At 36.7% G+C, this 15696-nt stretch overlaps 1 protein-coding gene across 1 annotated transcript in view; it reads left to right on the top strand.

The window, feature by feature from the left end:
* Window positions 1-13869, top strand: part of COL19A1 (collagen type XIX alpha 1 chain) — a 344672-nt gene extending 330803 nt beyond the window's left edge. The window contains exons 50-51 of the mRNA XM_010371596.2: window positions 6866-6943; window positions 7113-13869. Coding sequence (XP_010369898.2) covers window positions 6866-6943; window positions 7113-7240 — 206 coding nt within the window. The 3' untranslated portion in view covers window positions 7241-13869. The remainder of the gene's footprint in view (window positions 1-6865; window positions 6944-7112) is intronic.
* Window positions 13870-15696: the final 1827 nt, after the last annotated feature.

Below are 15696 nucleotides of genomic sequence, written 5' to 3' on the forward strand. Positions count from 1 at the left end.
CACAAGTCACATGAAGAATAAGCAGCGTTAACACCAATACGAAGAAAGCTTTGGATAGATCCTTCAAACAGTGGTAGTTTGAGAGGACCATAACAATGGAAACTTGAGATGATCAAGGAAAACAGCTCTGGAACTGGAGTCTCCTGTTCCACTCAAACACCTGGCTTCAGACACCTCACAGGTGCTGTGAAGGCCCATCTGGAAGGCTGTCAGTCAGAGGCAATTCTAAACCCAGAGTATAAGTGAAACTTTTGGAAACAAGCCCTCTGTTCACCACTCCACTTGCCCTTCCTTTTGCAAAGGATTTCTATGGATTTCATCTGCTGTTGTGCCTCAAAGATTTAGACTACTTCTACCCCTGATAGGGCATCTGGATGCAATTCTTGAATTTGGAAGATATCCCCACATGATTTCCAGTTTCTTTGCGAACAAAGGTTTACTAAAATTGTCAAACTTTTGTCTCCCCATTGGGTTTCTGACAACAGATATATCTTGACTACAACTTAGTAGATGTCTCCCTAACCTTTGCATAATACTTCCTTTTCAGTATTTGTTAATTTGCCTAAAATTTAGCAAAAAAAAAATAAATAAAACTTGCAAAACATAGAATTCATTTTTAGGGAATATTTGTTTCTTAAAAATATTTGTTTTTAAGGAATGTAAGTACAGTAGGCATGCTGTACTGATAATCCTGTTTAAAGGCACAGAAATCTCACAGAAAACAAAAAGAATGAGAGGCTGCTGTTTAATTTTTGGTGCCTCTACAGAAGTGCACAAGAAATTGAAGTGTTTTTCTCTAGTAGATAAATAGGTGTGACACGCTCAGAAGATGAAGTTATACGTGTAACTTACAAGCTTTGCTCTGCTCGATTTGTTTTTTTTTTCAAAAAGGAAAGAAAAAAATGCATTTAAAATCACCAGTGACCATGCAAACCTCAGGTGCTATTGTCTGAATTGGTCCTCTTAATGACACAGCATGATTGAGTTTAAAAAAGGGTTGAAGTCAGAAATGCAACATAGGTTGGGAAGAAAAGATGGCTTCTGAATATGACACAGTGTGTTCTGCCACTCATCCATCCTGTCTGATGGTGGATCCTCCGAAATTTCTAGAAGAGACATTTTGTTTTGTTTTGTTTTCAGTGATTGTCAGGGAAGAAATCCATTTGGTTCCAAAATACATTTTAAAAAAGTTTTAAAACCTTTCTGCTAATAGAGCTCGTGGATGGTAACTTTTGAACTTTAAATAATTTTTCATGTGTCGTCTAAAGGTTTTGAAACCAAACATTGCTTATATTGGCAAAAAACTTTGTTCCACTTATGACAACTTGACAATATTTATTATCTTAAATATAGCTTAACTAAATTCATCTGAAATTTAAAATTAAAATTAAGTGGTTGGTTTGAAATATGCACTATGGAGGCATGAGCAAGGACTTCATGTCTAAAACACCAAAAGCAATGGCAACAAAAGCCAAAATTGACAAATGGGATCTAATTAAACTAAAGAGCTTCTGCACAGCAAAAGAAACTACCATCAGAGTGAACAGGCAACCTACAGAATGGGAGAAAATTTTTGCAATCTACTCATCTGACAAAGGGCTAATATCCAGAACCTATAAAGAACTCAATCAAATTTACAAGAAAAAAACAAACAACCTCATCAAAAAGTGGGCAAAGGTTATGAACAGACACTTCTCAAAAGAAGACATTCATACAGCCAACAGACACATGAAAAAATGCTCATCACCACTCACCATCAGAGAAATGCAAATCAAAACCACAATGAGATACCATCTCACACCAGTTAGAATGGCAATCATTAAAAAATCAGGAAGCAACAGGTGCTGGAGAGGATGTGGAGAAATAGGAACACTTTTACACTGTTGGTGGGACTAGTTCAACCATTGTAGAAAACAGTGTGGCGATTCCTCAAGGATCTAGAACTAGAAATACCATTTGACTCAGCCATCCCATTACTGGGGATATACCCAAAGGATTATAAGTCATGCTGCTATAAAGACACATGCACACGTATGTTTATTGTGGCACTATTCACAATAGCAAAGACTTGGAATCAACCCAAATGTCCATCGGTGACAGACTGGATTAAGAAAATGTGGTGCATATACACCATGGAATACCATGCAGCCATAAAAAAGGATGAGTTCATGTCCTTTGTAGGGACATGGATGAAGCTGGAAACCATCATTCTCAGCAAACTATCACAAGAACAGAAAACCAAATACCACATGTTCTCATAGGTGGGAATTGAACAATGAGAACACATGGACACAGGAAGGGGATCATCACACACTGGGGCCTATTGTGGGGAGGGCGTAGGAGGGAGGGATAGCATTAGGAGATATACCTAATATAAATGACGAGTTGATGGGTGCAGCACACCAACAAGGCACATGTATACATATGTAACAAACCTGCACGTTGTGCACATGTACCCTAGAACTTAAAGTATAATAAAAAAAAAAAAAGTAAAAAAAAAAAAGTAAAAAGAAAAAAATATGCACTATGGAATGAGTCCTTTATTATCTTATCTTTAGGAAAGGACAAAAGTATAAAGGGGTTTTGTAAAGTTTCCTGTGTTTATTCTGAGAAGCAGGAGGTGTATAGACAGCAGTGAGAAAATCAACGTGAGACTGTGAGAGGTACACAATTCATGCTGAAAAAAGGAAGAGCCGCTCCTACCGAGATTCTGATGATGAAAGCTTGAGGATCCACCTTCAGCACCCTGATCTTCTTAAAGTGAAAAGAAAAACCATTCGGATTCTGAGTTGCATCACCTCATTTGCCGTTTTTCTAAGTTTCCAAAGGGGTGGTTGTTGATATCTTTTTTAAATTGAAAACACTTCCAAACAGCTTTTAGATTTTAGCCATCCCATGAGGTTCTGAGTATTGGCTTCCTGCTGCCTTGAGAGGACTTTCGTTGGTGTTCATTCCCAGCTGGGGCTTGCAGCACAGGGCCTCATGGCTGGTTCTCCCGGTTAGGAACTAAAATGTGCTACATCAGAATAAAAGAGACCCCAAGAAGCATGATTCAGCTGAGTTCCCCTATATAAACAGGAGAGGCGAATTTTCCTAACAGACCTTATTCTTTCAAGTGAGTTTTATGAGAAAAGACTTCACTTAAATTTTTCTCAAACACAGCTGATTCTCCATCACCTATTCCATTCAAGGAATAGATACCACACCTAAAGCCCTACTCATTTCAGAAGGAACCTCACATGTGGGGTCAATGGAAAAAAACAGCTACATCCATTCCCTGCACCCTGCATCAGTTCCGAAAGGACAGTAGTGGGAGTAGTTGTTCTTACTTGTGCACTTTTAAAGTAATGTATCATACATACTGTTTATAGGAAGCACTTGTGATGTATAGATTCGACCTTTCAAATTTATTAGCATTAGGGGCCTTTGGATATGGGAGGACATGTGAGTGTGTGTCAGAATGACTGAAGGGCACTGCTATCAATTGGTGGACCAGAACCAGTGAGGCTAAACAACTTGTAAGGCACGAGGCAACCCCTAACCCCACCCCCACCATGCCCACCGTAAACAACTATCCCTCCTAAAATGCCAATTGCATCCATTTTCTGGCCTTTTTCCGGTATGTATACAGGTGCACAGATTTACAACTTTAGAAGTAAATCTCTGGAGTCAAAACTGAAATCTTCCTACTAGAAATAAACACAGTCTACCACCTGAAAAACTACACCAAGCACCAGGTTTCATCAATGACTAGTACCTCTAGATGCTTTCAGTTAGGACACTGCTAGTGTTTTATTTGTTTTCCTACATGAGCTACAGTTATATCAAGCTGTCTTCCTGTAGACTTTTTTTTTTTTTTTTTTTTTTTTGAGTCAGAGTTTCACTCTTGTTGCCCAGGCTGGAGTGCAATGGCCACAATCTCGGCTCACTGCAACCTCCGCCTCCTGGGTTCAAGCAATTCTCCTGCCTCAGCCTCCCAAGTAGCTGGGATTACAGGTGGCCGCCACTACGCCCAGCTAATTTTTGTATTTTTAGTAGAGATGGGGTTTCACCATGTTGGCCAGGCTGGTCTTGAACTCCTGACCTCAGGTGATCCGCCCACCTCGGCCTCCCAAAGTGCTGGGATTACAAGTGTGAGCCACTGTGCCTGGCCCATCCTGTAGACTTATTGTCTATGGAAATACGTGTCTCTTTGCAGACAGACCTGCCTCTTCAAAATTTAAAGACAGGCCCACGCTGAAGAGATGAAAACCTTAATTCTATAAATGGGGAAAGCTGGTATTGACCTTGTTAGCATTCCTACCAGGAGTTTGTTATGAAGTAATCAAAAAAAAAAAAAGACCCTATGGCTTTATGGCAGCCTTCATAATGAATGAGCTTGGGACCTTAATAGGAAATTCAAGAGTAGAAAGTTCTTCTGTACTTGTGCAATTCAGTCACTTTATCTATTAATAGTAGGTAATTATTAACCTAATGAACTGAGAAATTTGTACAAAGAAATTGTAACATTTGACCGGAGAAGGGTAAATGTTACCTTATACAAATACACAAATTACAGTTTCTTAATTTGTAATACCACATGAACTGAAATGCATGTGGAATAATATATTTCTGCATTATACTGCAAATCTGAGAGCTACATTTAAATGAAATAGGTAAGTTTTAGCAAATATATTCTCCATTTTGAATTGTGTTACAGTCTTGCTAATCCTCTTACTAATCAAAAGTTCATGTATCTTAAATTATTATTCTTTATTCCTAATATTTTTAACCTGTAATCTTAAGTACTTACTGAGATAACCAAGGGTCAGCTTTATAACTTTATTGTAGTAGTGGGACCTGAGTTAAACTATCAAATATACCTCAGGTAATAAATATTATTTTACTCCAGAAATGCTTAAGTAATGGATTTGGGAGAGTGCTTTCAAATGACCCTAAGTATACACATTTCTTCCTGCTGTTCACATATGCTAAATGAAGGTCACTTATCAGAGAAATCCTGGAAACATTTTAAATTTGAATATAGATCAACTAAGGCTGTTATGTCACATATCAAAGCCACTGTTCTCTCTAGGGTCTAGGATTGTATTGAATATCTTTAACACAATTTTCAAATATAAATATGTGAAGGTTTCCTGCTGGTGGGTGTATTTCTGCTATATACTTCAAAATATTTTTAACATATATTCTTTTTTCCACTAGTTTCACGTTTATGATCAGGTCATACATAAAAAGCAAATAAATACGTGTGTGGTGATTCCATTGCCAATGTTGTTCAGATAATAATGTGTACATTGTATGGCCTAGTCAGTGAAAATGATAATCCTAAAAACTGCTATCTAATTCTCAACAATAATGGGAAATAATTGATCATACATACTGTTCTCCTCCTGCCATGTTCTACTGTAACAGCACACCTTTATGAAAAGGCACAACTAAGTCACAGCCTACTGTTTCCTACTGAGATGCTCTCCTACTGATATCTTTGCTGTGTGTCCACATGAGTCTGCACGGCTGCTCTGTCCATTTGGGACAAGGAGTGATCTTTAAGGGGCCGTTTAAGTGTGAAAAAGTTGGAAATAGAAACTCGATTTGCCGTCACTGTGAAACTCTTACAGCATGGAACATTTCATTCAGACAAAGTATTACATGGGTGCCAATGTATAAAATGCAGATAAAAATGCTTTATGCTTTTTATAAGCAGGGATAACGACTTCTGGAGGCACAAATTTCTCTGTACTCTTGTGGCTCAGCCAATAGCAAGCATATTAAATAGTAAGAATAATTTTGTTTTAAAATATAGACAGATCTTTTTTCATTTTTGTTGAAATTCATTTTTGTTGAAATATCTTAAGCTGATGGAGTGCATTTGGGAGACTCAGTCTCCTCTTGTTTCCTAGCTTTCTGAAGCTCCTTTGGAGTTATACACTGCCACATTCAAACATGGGGTGGATGTTTTTAAACGTTACTTAGAGCAGATATAATGTTTATAGTCGATCATTTGAACACAAACCTGACTTTTTAGATAAGTTAACCCACATATACTCATGCTCTTGCTATCATTTATTAGAGTCTTGAATTATTTGTTCCTTTCCTTTCCTTTAATTCTTGGAGTAAGGTCCATATTCCTATTATATTATCTTGTTCTCATTTTAAGCAAGACTCTTTCAGTATACTTCTTTCATTTAGCCTATACCTCGCCTTCAATCAGAATTCCTACTGAAGAGGGCTCACACAGCTTGTCATAGCTATTTGCAAGATTGATTTATTTAGGTATCATTTTCAGAGCCAAAATCTCGCTATCAAGAGTTTGACTAGTTGGGGCCGGGCGCGGTGGCTCACACCTGTAATCCCAGCTTTTTGGGAGGCCAAGGCGGGCAGATCACCTGAGATCAGGAATTTGAGAGTAGCCTGGTCAACATGGCAAAACCCTGTCTCTACTAAAAACACAAAAATATTAAGCAGGAGTGGTGGTGAGTGCCAGTAATCCCAGCCACTCAGGAGGCTGAGGCAGGAGAATCTCTTGAACCCAGGAGGTGGAGGTTGCCATGAGCCAAGATAATAGTGCCACCGCACTCCAGCCTAGGTGACAGAGCAAGACTCTGTCTCAAAAAAAAAAAGTTTGACTAGTTGGAACTTTTTATAGCAATTGCATGTTTTTTAAGATCCTCATTGCCCTATTATACCTAATCTATTTGATATGTAAGTTTAATATGTGGTTAATGCAAAACAGTTAGCTAATATACTATTTATGTTAAGCAAATGTATCACATAATTATCACAGACTCAGAAAATGGTTCTTGTGTGTGCTGTGTTGCCATAGAACCCTTTTGGTGTGTCTCTTTTTTGTATATTTCTCACTTAGGCTACCGAGGACAGAAGGGAGAAAGAGGTGAACCTGGAATTGGGCTGCCAGGGAGTCCGGGTCTTCCTGGGACTTCGGGTAAGAGTGATATTATCTTCACAACACAAGCAAGCCTTTAAAAATGAGAACCATGCTTCCCCCAGGGTCCTTATATGTCGAGTGATCCATGTTGGCTAGAGGGTGGGAGAGAGGAAGGGCCATATGTGATCTGCATTGTGACGGTTTTTTTTTTTTTTAATGTCATTAGCTCTGGGTTTGCCAGGTTCACCAGGTGCCCCAGGCCCCCAGGGCCCCCCAGGACCCGGTGGAAGATGTAACCCAGAAGACTGCCTCTATCCTGTGTCTCAGGCCCATCAGCGGACAGGTGGGAAATGAACACACCTGAAGAAGACTTGGTTCCTGGTGACACCTCCTTGCCATTGGAGCTATCTTAATACCATCAAACCCTCATCATCTGTGGGTTGCTTTTTTTTTTTTTTTTTTTTTTTTTTTTTTTTTTTTTTTTTGGAGTAAGCCAGACATTAAAAGCAACCATTTGAATCCTATTCCTATAGCAATTGCAAATCAGCATTTTTTGATTTTTCCCAAATTCATTCCATATGTTTTGCTTTACAATTGCTATGATTTTTACTCAGAGTTTTATATGAAATATGCAAGTAAATCTTATCGTTAGTTCTTCTTCAAAAGGAAATTGGATCTTGTGACTTAGTAGACTGATGATGATATCCATTTTGTAGACTCATCAACATGTGGTTGGCCTTTGATTTCTGATTTTTAAAGTTTCAGACTTTTAAGTTTTCTTGGTGTTTAAATTTACTATCATTGCTAAACATTTTGTCAACTTTTTTGATATAGTGCATTGCTCCTGTTGAATGTTTTTTGACTACTTTTTATAACTTAAGAATTTTTGTACCATCTACATCTATCCTACTTATGCAGAAAAATAGGCAATAAGAACTTCATTTTACAACTTATGTTGTCAAAAAAAAAAAAAAAGAAAAACCGCAGGAAACTGTTTTATCAGGGAGCCCAAACACCCAGCATAGCCAACTACTGAGATGATTTTGTTAATTCTGTATAATGATCTCAATTCAAAGCAATCAGCACTGGCATGAATAAGTGCTGCATGAAAAGGGAGTATCAAATTCCAGTTGTGTATGAGTTCTGCAAAGAAAGCCTAATACTCTGTGGTCCCCTCACTCAGTTTCTCATTTTGGTAAACAGAAAGCTGTTTTCCCTACAAGGTGCTTGGTGGTGAAGCCACCAAGCTGTCTTCGGTACTCTTAAAGCTTCAATGGCCTAGCAAGATCTTTGGGCCCTTGTATCCATCATCCTTATGACCTCATCACCCTCAGACTTTAAGAAGCCACCATCAGAACAAAGGATGGGATACGTAACGAATGGACTCACTTGTCCTAGAAGATGGATGTGTAGTGTCAGCAAATGCATATTAAGAAGGTGAAACCCAAAAGCTCTTAAGGAGAATTATATTTCTCCAGAAGCTGCAGCAAGGGGTACAGCTCAACAAAGGAAAACCATAGGACCGAATATGCAACTAGTGCTCAGACCAAAGAGTTCACACCCACTCCCAAACCATGTCCTCTGAAAAGAAACAAAAATACAGTGATCATCGAATGACTAAACAGTCTTTCTATTGATTAGCTGTACATTCATTGAGGAACTGTTGATTGGCAGGCACTGATTCTCCAGAATAACTGGGCATGAGGATGTTGCAGGAAGTTAGACAGTGGGTCCCACAGATTTGAGAACATGCCGCGAGAGCCTGCCAGCCACAGCAATCAGGACTCACTCCTCTTCAAGGAGCAGTGCAGATTTCAATTTGGCTAAAACAGGATGGGATGATTGCTTTTGTCTGTTAACTGCAAAATGAGTTTAGAAAGGCTAGCCCACTGAAGTTGGAAAAAGCTGTGAACAGAGTTGTGTCTGAGGAACATGCCTAATTTAAGGCAGGGTTTGTTCCAATGCATCCGTGATTTGAACCGGTTTTTCATTATAGATTAATGAACTGCTGGTCAGGTACTGTCTACAATGGCTGTGCATACCTACAACATTTTAGGTATTTCATATTGAATTATACTGTATATTTCAATTCCAAGTTTATTTATTTTATTTTCCAAGGTTATTTTATTTATTGTAAGCATTTTGACATTTTTTTTTTCATTTTCTTTCTTGTGCAATACCTACAATGGTGCTGTGTTTTAAACTTACACAATTGGAACATACATATGTGTTTTCTTAGTAAAATGGTAATTTATCCCGAAAAAGTGTACATAGATCTAAAATTCGGTGCTATGTGTATATCTTGAGCTTTTAATTTGTTGAATTTCTAAACGCTTACAACTTATCTGCCACTCATATTAATTTACTTGAATTTGTCATAAAGCTAAACATTTTATATGTTTTCAAAGATTATTTTTTCATATTAATAGGTTGTTTCTCTTTTTGCCTCTCTGCTAATTTAAAAATATTTATTTGATCATTTTAATGTTTTCATGGACTTTTTTGCTGATGGTAATCAACTTTTTTTGTTTTTTTGGTTTTTGAGTTGTTCCTTCCATAGACATAAAAAGACAATTCATTTTCTTGTTTTATTAACTGTTCATTTTTATTCTGCGAAATATGTCATGCATTCTTTCTTACAAATTGTGTATTTAGAAATCTTTCTACATACATTAATGCTTGATTCGTTAATTCTTATTTCAAGGTTTGGATTTATTCAGGTAACTTGATGGGATGGGTGATGCATATTACAAAGTGGACTTGTCACAATGATACAAACTCATTTTTTTGTAACTGGGAAATACGACTAAATTTGACATAACTAGAGAAACAGGGCCTGTTTCTCTAGTTATGTCAAGGTACATGGTACAAGCCTTTCTCACCCTACTCTATTATTTACCTTCAGATACTTTTTCCTGCCTCAGCTCTGTACACATGATATGCAACAAAGGGCAGCAAGAAGTGCTGGATCCACCTAATTTAACACCAAATGAAGTTGAGATTTGGCAGTTGCCCAATTCCTTTAATAAAAAGAAAGTAAATTATTTGGGCCCCAAAGTAGGGTGGGAAATTTTCCTCTAAATGACTTAATGGTTGCCAAATCCCTTGTACCAATTTATTCCATTCCAAAACGTGTTTATTTCCACATAGATGTTAATGATGTGGGGAGAAGAATTATTCAATTTCATGAATTATCTCTTGTTTGCACTCCAGAAAACAACATACGTGTTTAAATACAAAATAATTATGGCTCATGACGACAATTAATATTAAAACTGTGATTTCCATTACAAGTATGTTTGAATTCCAATCTTATATTTTATACCAAGCTCAAAACACTTCCAGATAGAAGTCTTTCTATGCCAAGATTAAAGTATGACTTCAATTAATATTTATGGCCTTTGGAATCCAAAGAAAAACAGAAGAATAATTCATGAATTTGTTCATTGTTCTTTCCAGCTGAAAACATTAACCATTACTTCTAACCATAACACAAACACAGCAAGTTTTAACCTTTTAACCTTTTCACTTTGCGATCAAAGTAACCCTATAAGTTTATTTCCCTATTTCGTGATATTGTTTAAACTTTAAAATTTTAGTCACTTAAAGAACTTAAGCAATTATATTAAAATATGTTGTCTGTGAAAATGATCATTTGATATTTGGCTTATAAAGTAATTTTTATCAATCTGTTTTATGAGTTAGGTAAGATTTATTAACCTTTCTGCAGTCTCTCTCGTCTGTTGGGAACCTGTGATATACCTCCATTTGTCCACAAGATGGTGTTTAAAGCAATTTGTTCAGAAGAACTGAACAAACTAACAGAAATACAAGGCTGCGAACAGTTTAGTGGACAACTAAATCAGACTCTTGCCTTTGCACTTTTTCTTTTTTACTTTTGTAGATAATATTTGTAGGTAATTTTTGTTAATTTGTTTTAATTTATGTTTTTCCTCATATTAAGCATCTTTATGAAACAGGCACAGTACTCTTTGGTTTGTTGACTGTTTTGATTTTATTTCTTTAGTGGATATGTATGTACTTATACACTTAGTTAACATGCAGATTAACTATTCATAACTGTTTATATACCACTTTCATATTTTAGTGATCAATATGAAGACAGCTAAATAATTATCCTACCTTTTAGACAGGACAGATACTCTTTCAACAGACAAGAAAAAAGATTTAGCTTATCACAAGAAGTAGACAATTTATAAAACTACACAATGTCTGAACTCTATATTGTTCAGTGTACTTAAAATTTTACAATTAGATTTGTATAATGTTTATATTTTTCTAGACTACATCACTATTTACAAAAGTACAATTAGGAACACCGTTTCTTTTTTTAAGTACCATTTTTATTTTCCTAAGACTAATAATACACTGGGATTGGGAATTTCTCAGTTAAGTGTTTTGCTGAAGTTGTTTTAATGGATACTCAGAAGAGTTTTGCAGATTTGTCCATTGCTTTTGTTCTTATTTTTCACATTTGTCTGTATCTACCTTCTGAAGACACACAAGTGTTTACTGTCACGGTTTCCCAGCGTTATTTCTTAATACTTGAGTGTTGACGCATTTTTGTACCATCCCCCTTTTGTACCATCTCTGCTCACATAGATTATGCAGGCTTTGAAGAGGAGGAGATGCAGAAGAGAATTGAATTTGTATCTTGTATGCCTACATAATTCAAAGTGTCTTAGAACGTTGAATAGTGTTGATTTATTAGTTGGCTGGTAAAGGTAGCATTAATTATGTTAAATTTGTTCAACTACTAAAAGTCTCAGACAATAGGACAAATGAGTGTCATCATTTTTATTGTGTGGCATACCTGGAGCTAAAATTCAAACGTTTTACTCAACAAAATCATGCTAGAGTAACTGATCAATTTGGTTAAATTGGATGAAAAACCAAGTGAACACAGAGAAAACTCATCTAGACAAGTAGACCCAGCACAACAAAACTTTGCCTAAAAGATAAGACAAGCGTATAAGACCAAAGCTAAGTCTAAGGAAATCTAAGTGGAAAAAAAAATTGCAAGTTCAGATCCAGTAGCGAGTGATGTGGTACAACTGGAGGAGTTACTTATTTGCTTCATGAATTTGTCAAAAGTGAATACTAATAAAGTGGGAGGCTTCACTAAATGAGGGGGTAAATAAGATTTAAGTTCATCAGAAATGTGTGTATTGTGTGACCATACTAAGCTTCTGGGTGTAAGTAAAGATGCTGGCTATTTTACAACTTTTTATTTTATTGTGTTATGTAAAGTACATTTTGGGGATAAATGTTTCTCAGCGCATTAATGTCTTTAAATTCAGGTTGTATTGGACATATTTTACAACTATTTATTTTTAAATAACATTTAGGGTGTGTTTTCCCCCATTTTGTTTGTTCTCTATCTTACCTCATCAAACTCTTTAAGGTTTAATTGAATATACTCATGTTAAGTGCAATGGCACTAGTTTTATTCAAAATCCCACATGGGCGTAATGCTTTGAGGTCTTGATTCCTACGTGTTCATTATGCATAATGAACTTGTCACCTGTCTCAGCAATAAAGGATCTGACCCTATGTCAAGGAAATCTAAGGTGCAATTATTAAGGCCATATCTACTCTTCATCACTTGCCATGGCTGAAGCTCCACACTTCAGTCCGTTCTGTTTGGTGTCAACCATGGGGGTGCTCCAGAAGCACTCTTGGCTAACCATGAGCCCCACAGGTGTCCAAGGAACCTTAATTGGTCTATTGCAGGGTTCATGTTTATACCATCATTATAGTTTTCTTTGTCACATGAATAAGCTTTCAAGCTCAGCTTGAAATAATCAAGTTTGTCACCCATCTCCCTGGGTTCATAAAAGCCTAGTTCATAAAAACCCTAGTCTAATTATTTCAGATGAGAATTATAAACAGAAACAAAAGCCAGAAAACAGGCAGTCCTTTGGGACTTTTGTCCCCCAGAGTGATCACCTCACTAAAATCATGTGAGACTTTTTGCTATAGAGGTCCCTGAGGGAGATAAGAAATAACACAATTAACTTTTCTCATCCATAGAAGCTTTTACACCATGAGTGATAAGGCAATAGGCAATAAGTAGTTAAATACATAGCAGGTTTTCTTAACGGAAATTAATTACATCAAAACGTGCCAGAGGATTTATATGTTTACTTATACCGGGTAATAACTTACATAGTTCTTAACTATTCCTATCTTCAGGCCCCCTTTGGATAAATTAACTAGGTGCTCTAAAGAATATTGTTGTATTTTCACACACATATTTTCAACTTAGAGACAAAATGGAATTTCAAATATATCTCAGAAAGAGAAGTAGTTTGTTGGAGACAGTTTCCCTCACTTGTTCTTTCTCCAGCTATGTTTTGATATCGTGGAGTCAAGAGTAATTTGTGAAGGCATGTTAAGCAGAGAGTTAGCATGAATTGCCATTTATTAAAACTAAAAGTAATTTTCAGTTAGCAGCATCCTCTTCCTGATAGCCAGATCAATCAAATATGTTACACTTCCTCTCGTTGATCATTCAAAGAGCACTTGAGCATGTGTATTTACAGGCAGGCATTACTACAGTCAGCCCATTTTGATTTAATAGTTCCTCAGTCATAGGTACTTCATACTGTCATGTCCTGGATCACAACTCACTAAAGAAGACTGCACAATTGAAAAGTATTTATTTTACTTTGTACAAAAGGACTTGACCTATATTTATTGAACACAAGTATTCTTTTTAAAAAAGATAATTAAAATCATTTATGTCAGTCACCCCTCTATAAACAGCAAAGTTTGCTAGTATTTTTTCCTTAATACTGAGTTTTCACTCCTTTTGTCAGGCTACCAGCAATATTTTAAAGTAATTTTCTTGATATTTGGAAATCAGTATTTCTATTGGTTTTCCACCTATGTTGATTTACTTAGTTTTTTTTAGAGACAGGGTCTTGTTCTGTCGCCCAGGCTAGAGTGCAGTGGCATGATCATAGCTAACCATGGCTTCAAATTCCTGGTCTCAAGCGATCCTCCAACCTCAGCCTCCCAAGTAATTGGGACTTCAGGCGCTCACTACCATGCCTGGCTAATGTTTTAATTTGTTTTTATTTTTGTAGAGACGGGAGACTCACCATCTTGCCCAGGCTGGTCTGGAACTCCTGGGTTCAAGCTATCCTCCCACCTTGGCCTTTCAAAGTGTTGGGATTACAGGTGTGAGCCACCATGCCCGGCCTTGGTTTACTTTTAAACTCAGAGACTATATCTCAGAAACACTATAATCACCAAAAACTTTTAAAAATACAATACAGGTGATCTTCTAAAGCAGGAATTTATATTAAGCTTATTTCAGGTGGCAAATCAGATTTTACTAATGATGTTTAAGAACAACAATCTTGGTTCAGTCAGCTTGAAATACAAAGTATCTAAATAATAAAATCAATCACCTATCCTGATATGACTGCTCATTCATACTCTTCTGCTGTGCAGAAGCCAATTACCCAAAACCATGCCAGCGAATTTATGTGCTCAATCAGCCTAGGAAGTGATTTGCATAGTTCTTAACCAACATGTCAGATATTTGGGTTTTTTTTTTTTTTTTTTTTTTTTTTTTGAGACGGAGTCTCGCTCTGTCACCCAGGCTGGAGTGCTGTGGCTGGATCTCAGCTCACTGCAAGCTCCGCCTCCCAGGTTCACGCCATTCTCCTGCCTCAGCCTCCCGGGTAGCTGGGACTACAGGCGCCGCCACCTCTCCCGGCTAGTTTTTTGTAGTTTTTTTTTAGTAGAGATGGGGTTTCACCGTATTAGCCAGGATGGTCTCGATCTCCTGACCTCGTGATCCGTCCGTCTCGGCCTCCCAAAGTGCTGGGATTACAGGCTTGAGCCACCACGCCCGGCCATTTGGGTTGAAAATCATATCATACTGCCATAGAAGCACTGGCTAGAAATAAATCAGGAATCATTTGCCCTTAATTAACATGCCAGGTTCGAACCAACTTTATTTATTTACACTCTTCTCTCTCAGTGAGTGCTCTAGTTGCCACTAAGTCCAACTTTCAAAAATATCTCAGAGAGGATTTGAGATTTCTGTTTTGCTAGAGAGACATACTTGGTCAGATTCAACATTTATCAACTCTCTTTCATGGAGAGAATTTGCTGGGGGCTTTTCCTTACAATTTCTAAGTCAAGTATCTTCTGCTTCTGTAAACTACTTCACTTAACTGAAATTTATAACGAATCATTCCTGCCATTTGGAATGTGGTAGTTTTGCATCATCTGTTTCTAAGTGGTTGTTTCCAATGTTGCTGACTGTATCTGTGGAGCTTGTTGTACAACCTTTACATAACCAGGTTTGTAAAACAGCTGAGTGAACTGTTGACATTTTATTTTTTTAATTGTCTTATGACTATTATAAAACTTAGAAACGTTTGATTATCTAATTTTTCTTTTATTGTATTTGATTATGTCACTGTATTTAAAATAAAAGCACTTTGGTGAAAGGATAATTTCTATCCATTTATTTCATTATGTGTCACAGCTCCTGAAAAAGTTTGCCTTTTTTTGTATTGTTTTATGGAGCTATAACAGAGACCTTTATTTTCAAAAATCATGGTTGAAAAAAGGGAAAGAACATTCTTTCAGTCTATGTAAATAGCACTGATCTATATGGCAAATAATCTTCTTAAGCAAAATTCATGCTAGAAGCATAAAACTAGATGCTGTAAGCAGTTTTAAAGAAATCCAAATACAGATTACATAATGATTGATTTAACCAAACAACTAGGACTAGAATTTTTAAATGTATAAAAGTACACATG

The sequence above is a fragment of the Rhinopithecus roxellana genome, chromosome 4 (genome assembly GCF_007565055.1).
Source record: "Rhinopithecus roxellana isolate Shanxi Qingling chromosome 4, ASM756505v1, whole genome shotgun sequence".
Classification (NCBI taxonomy): domain Eukaryota; kingdom Metazoa; phylum Chordata; class Mammalia; order Primates; family Cercopithecidae; genus Rhinopithecus; species Rhinopithecus roxellana.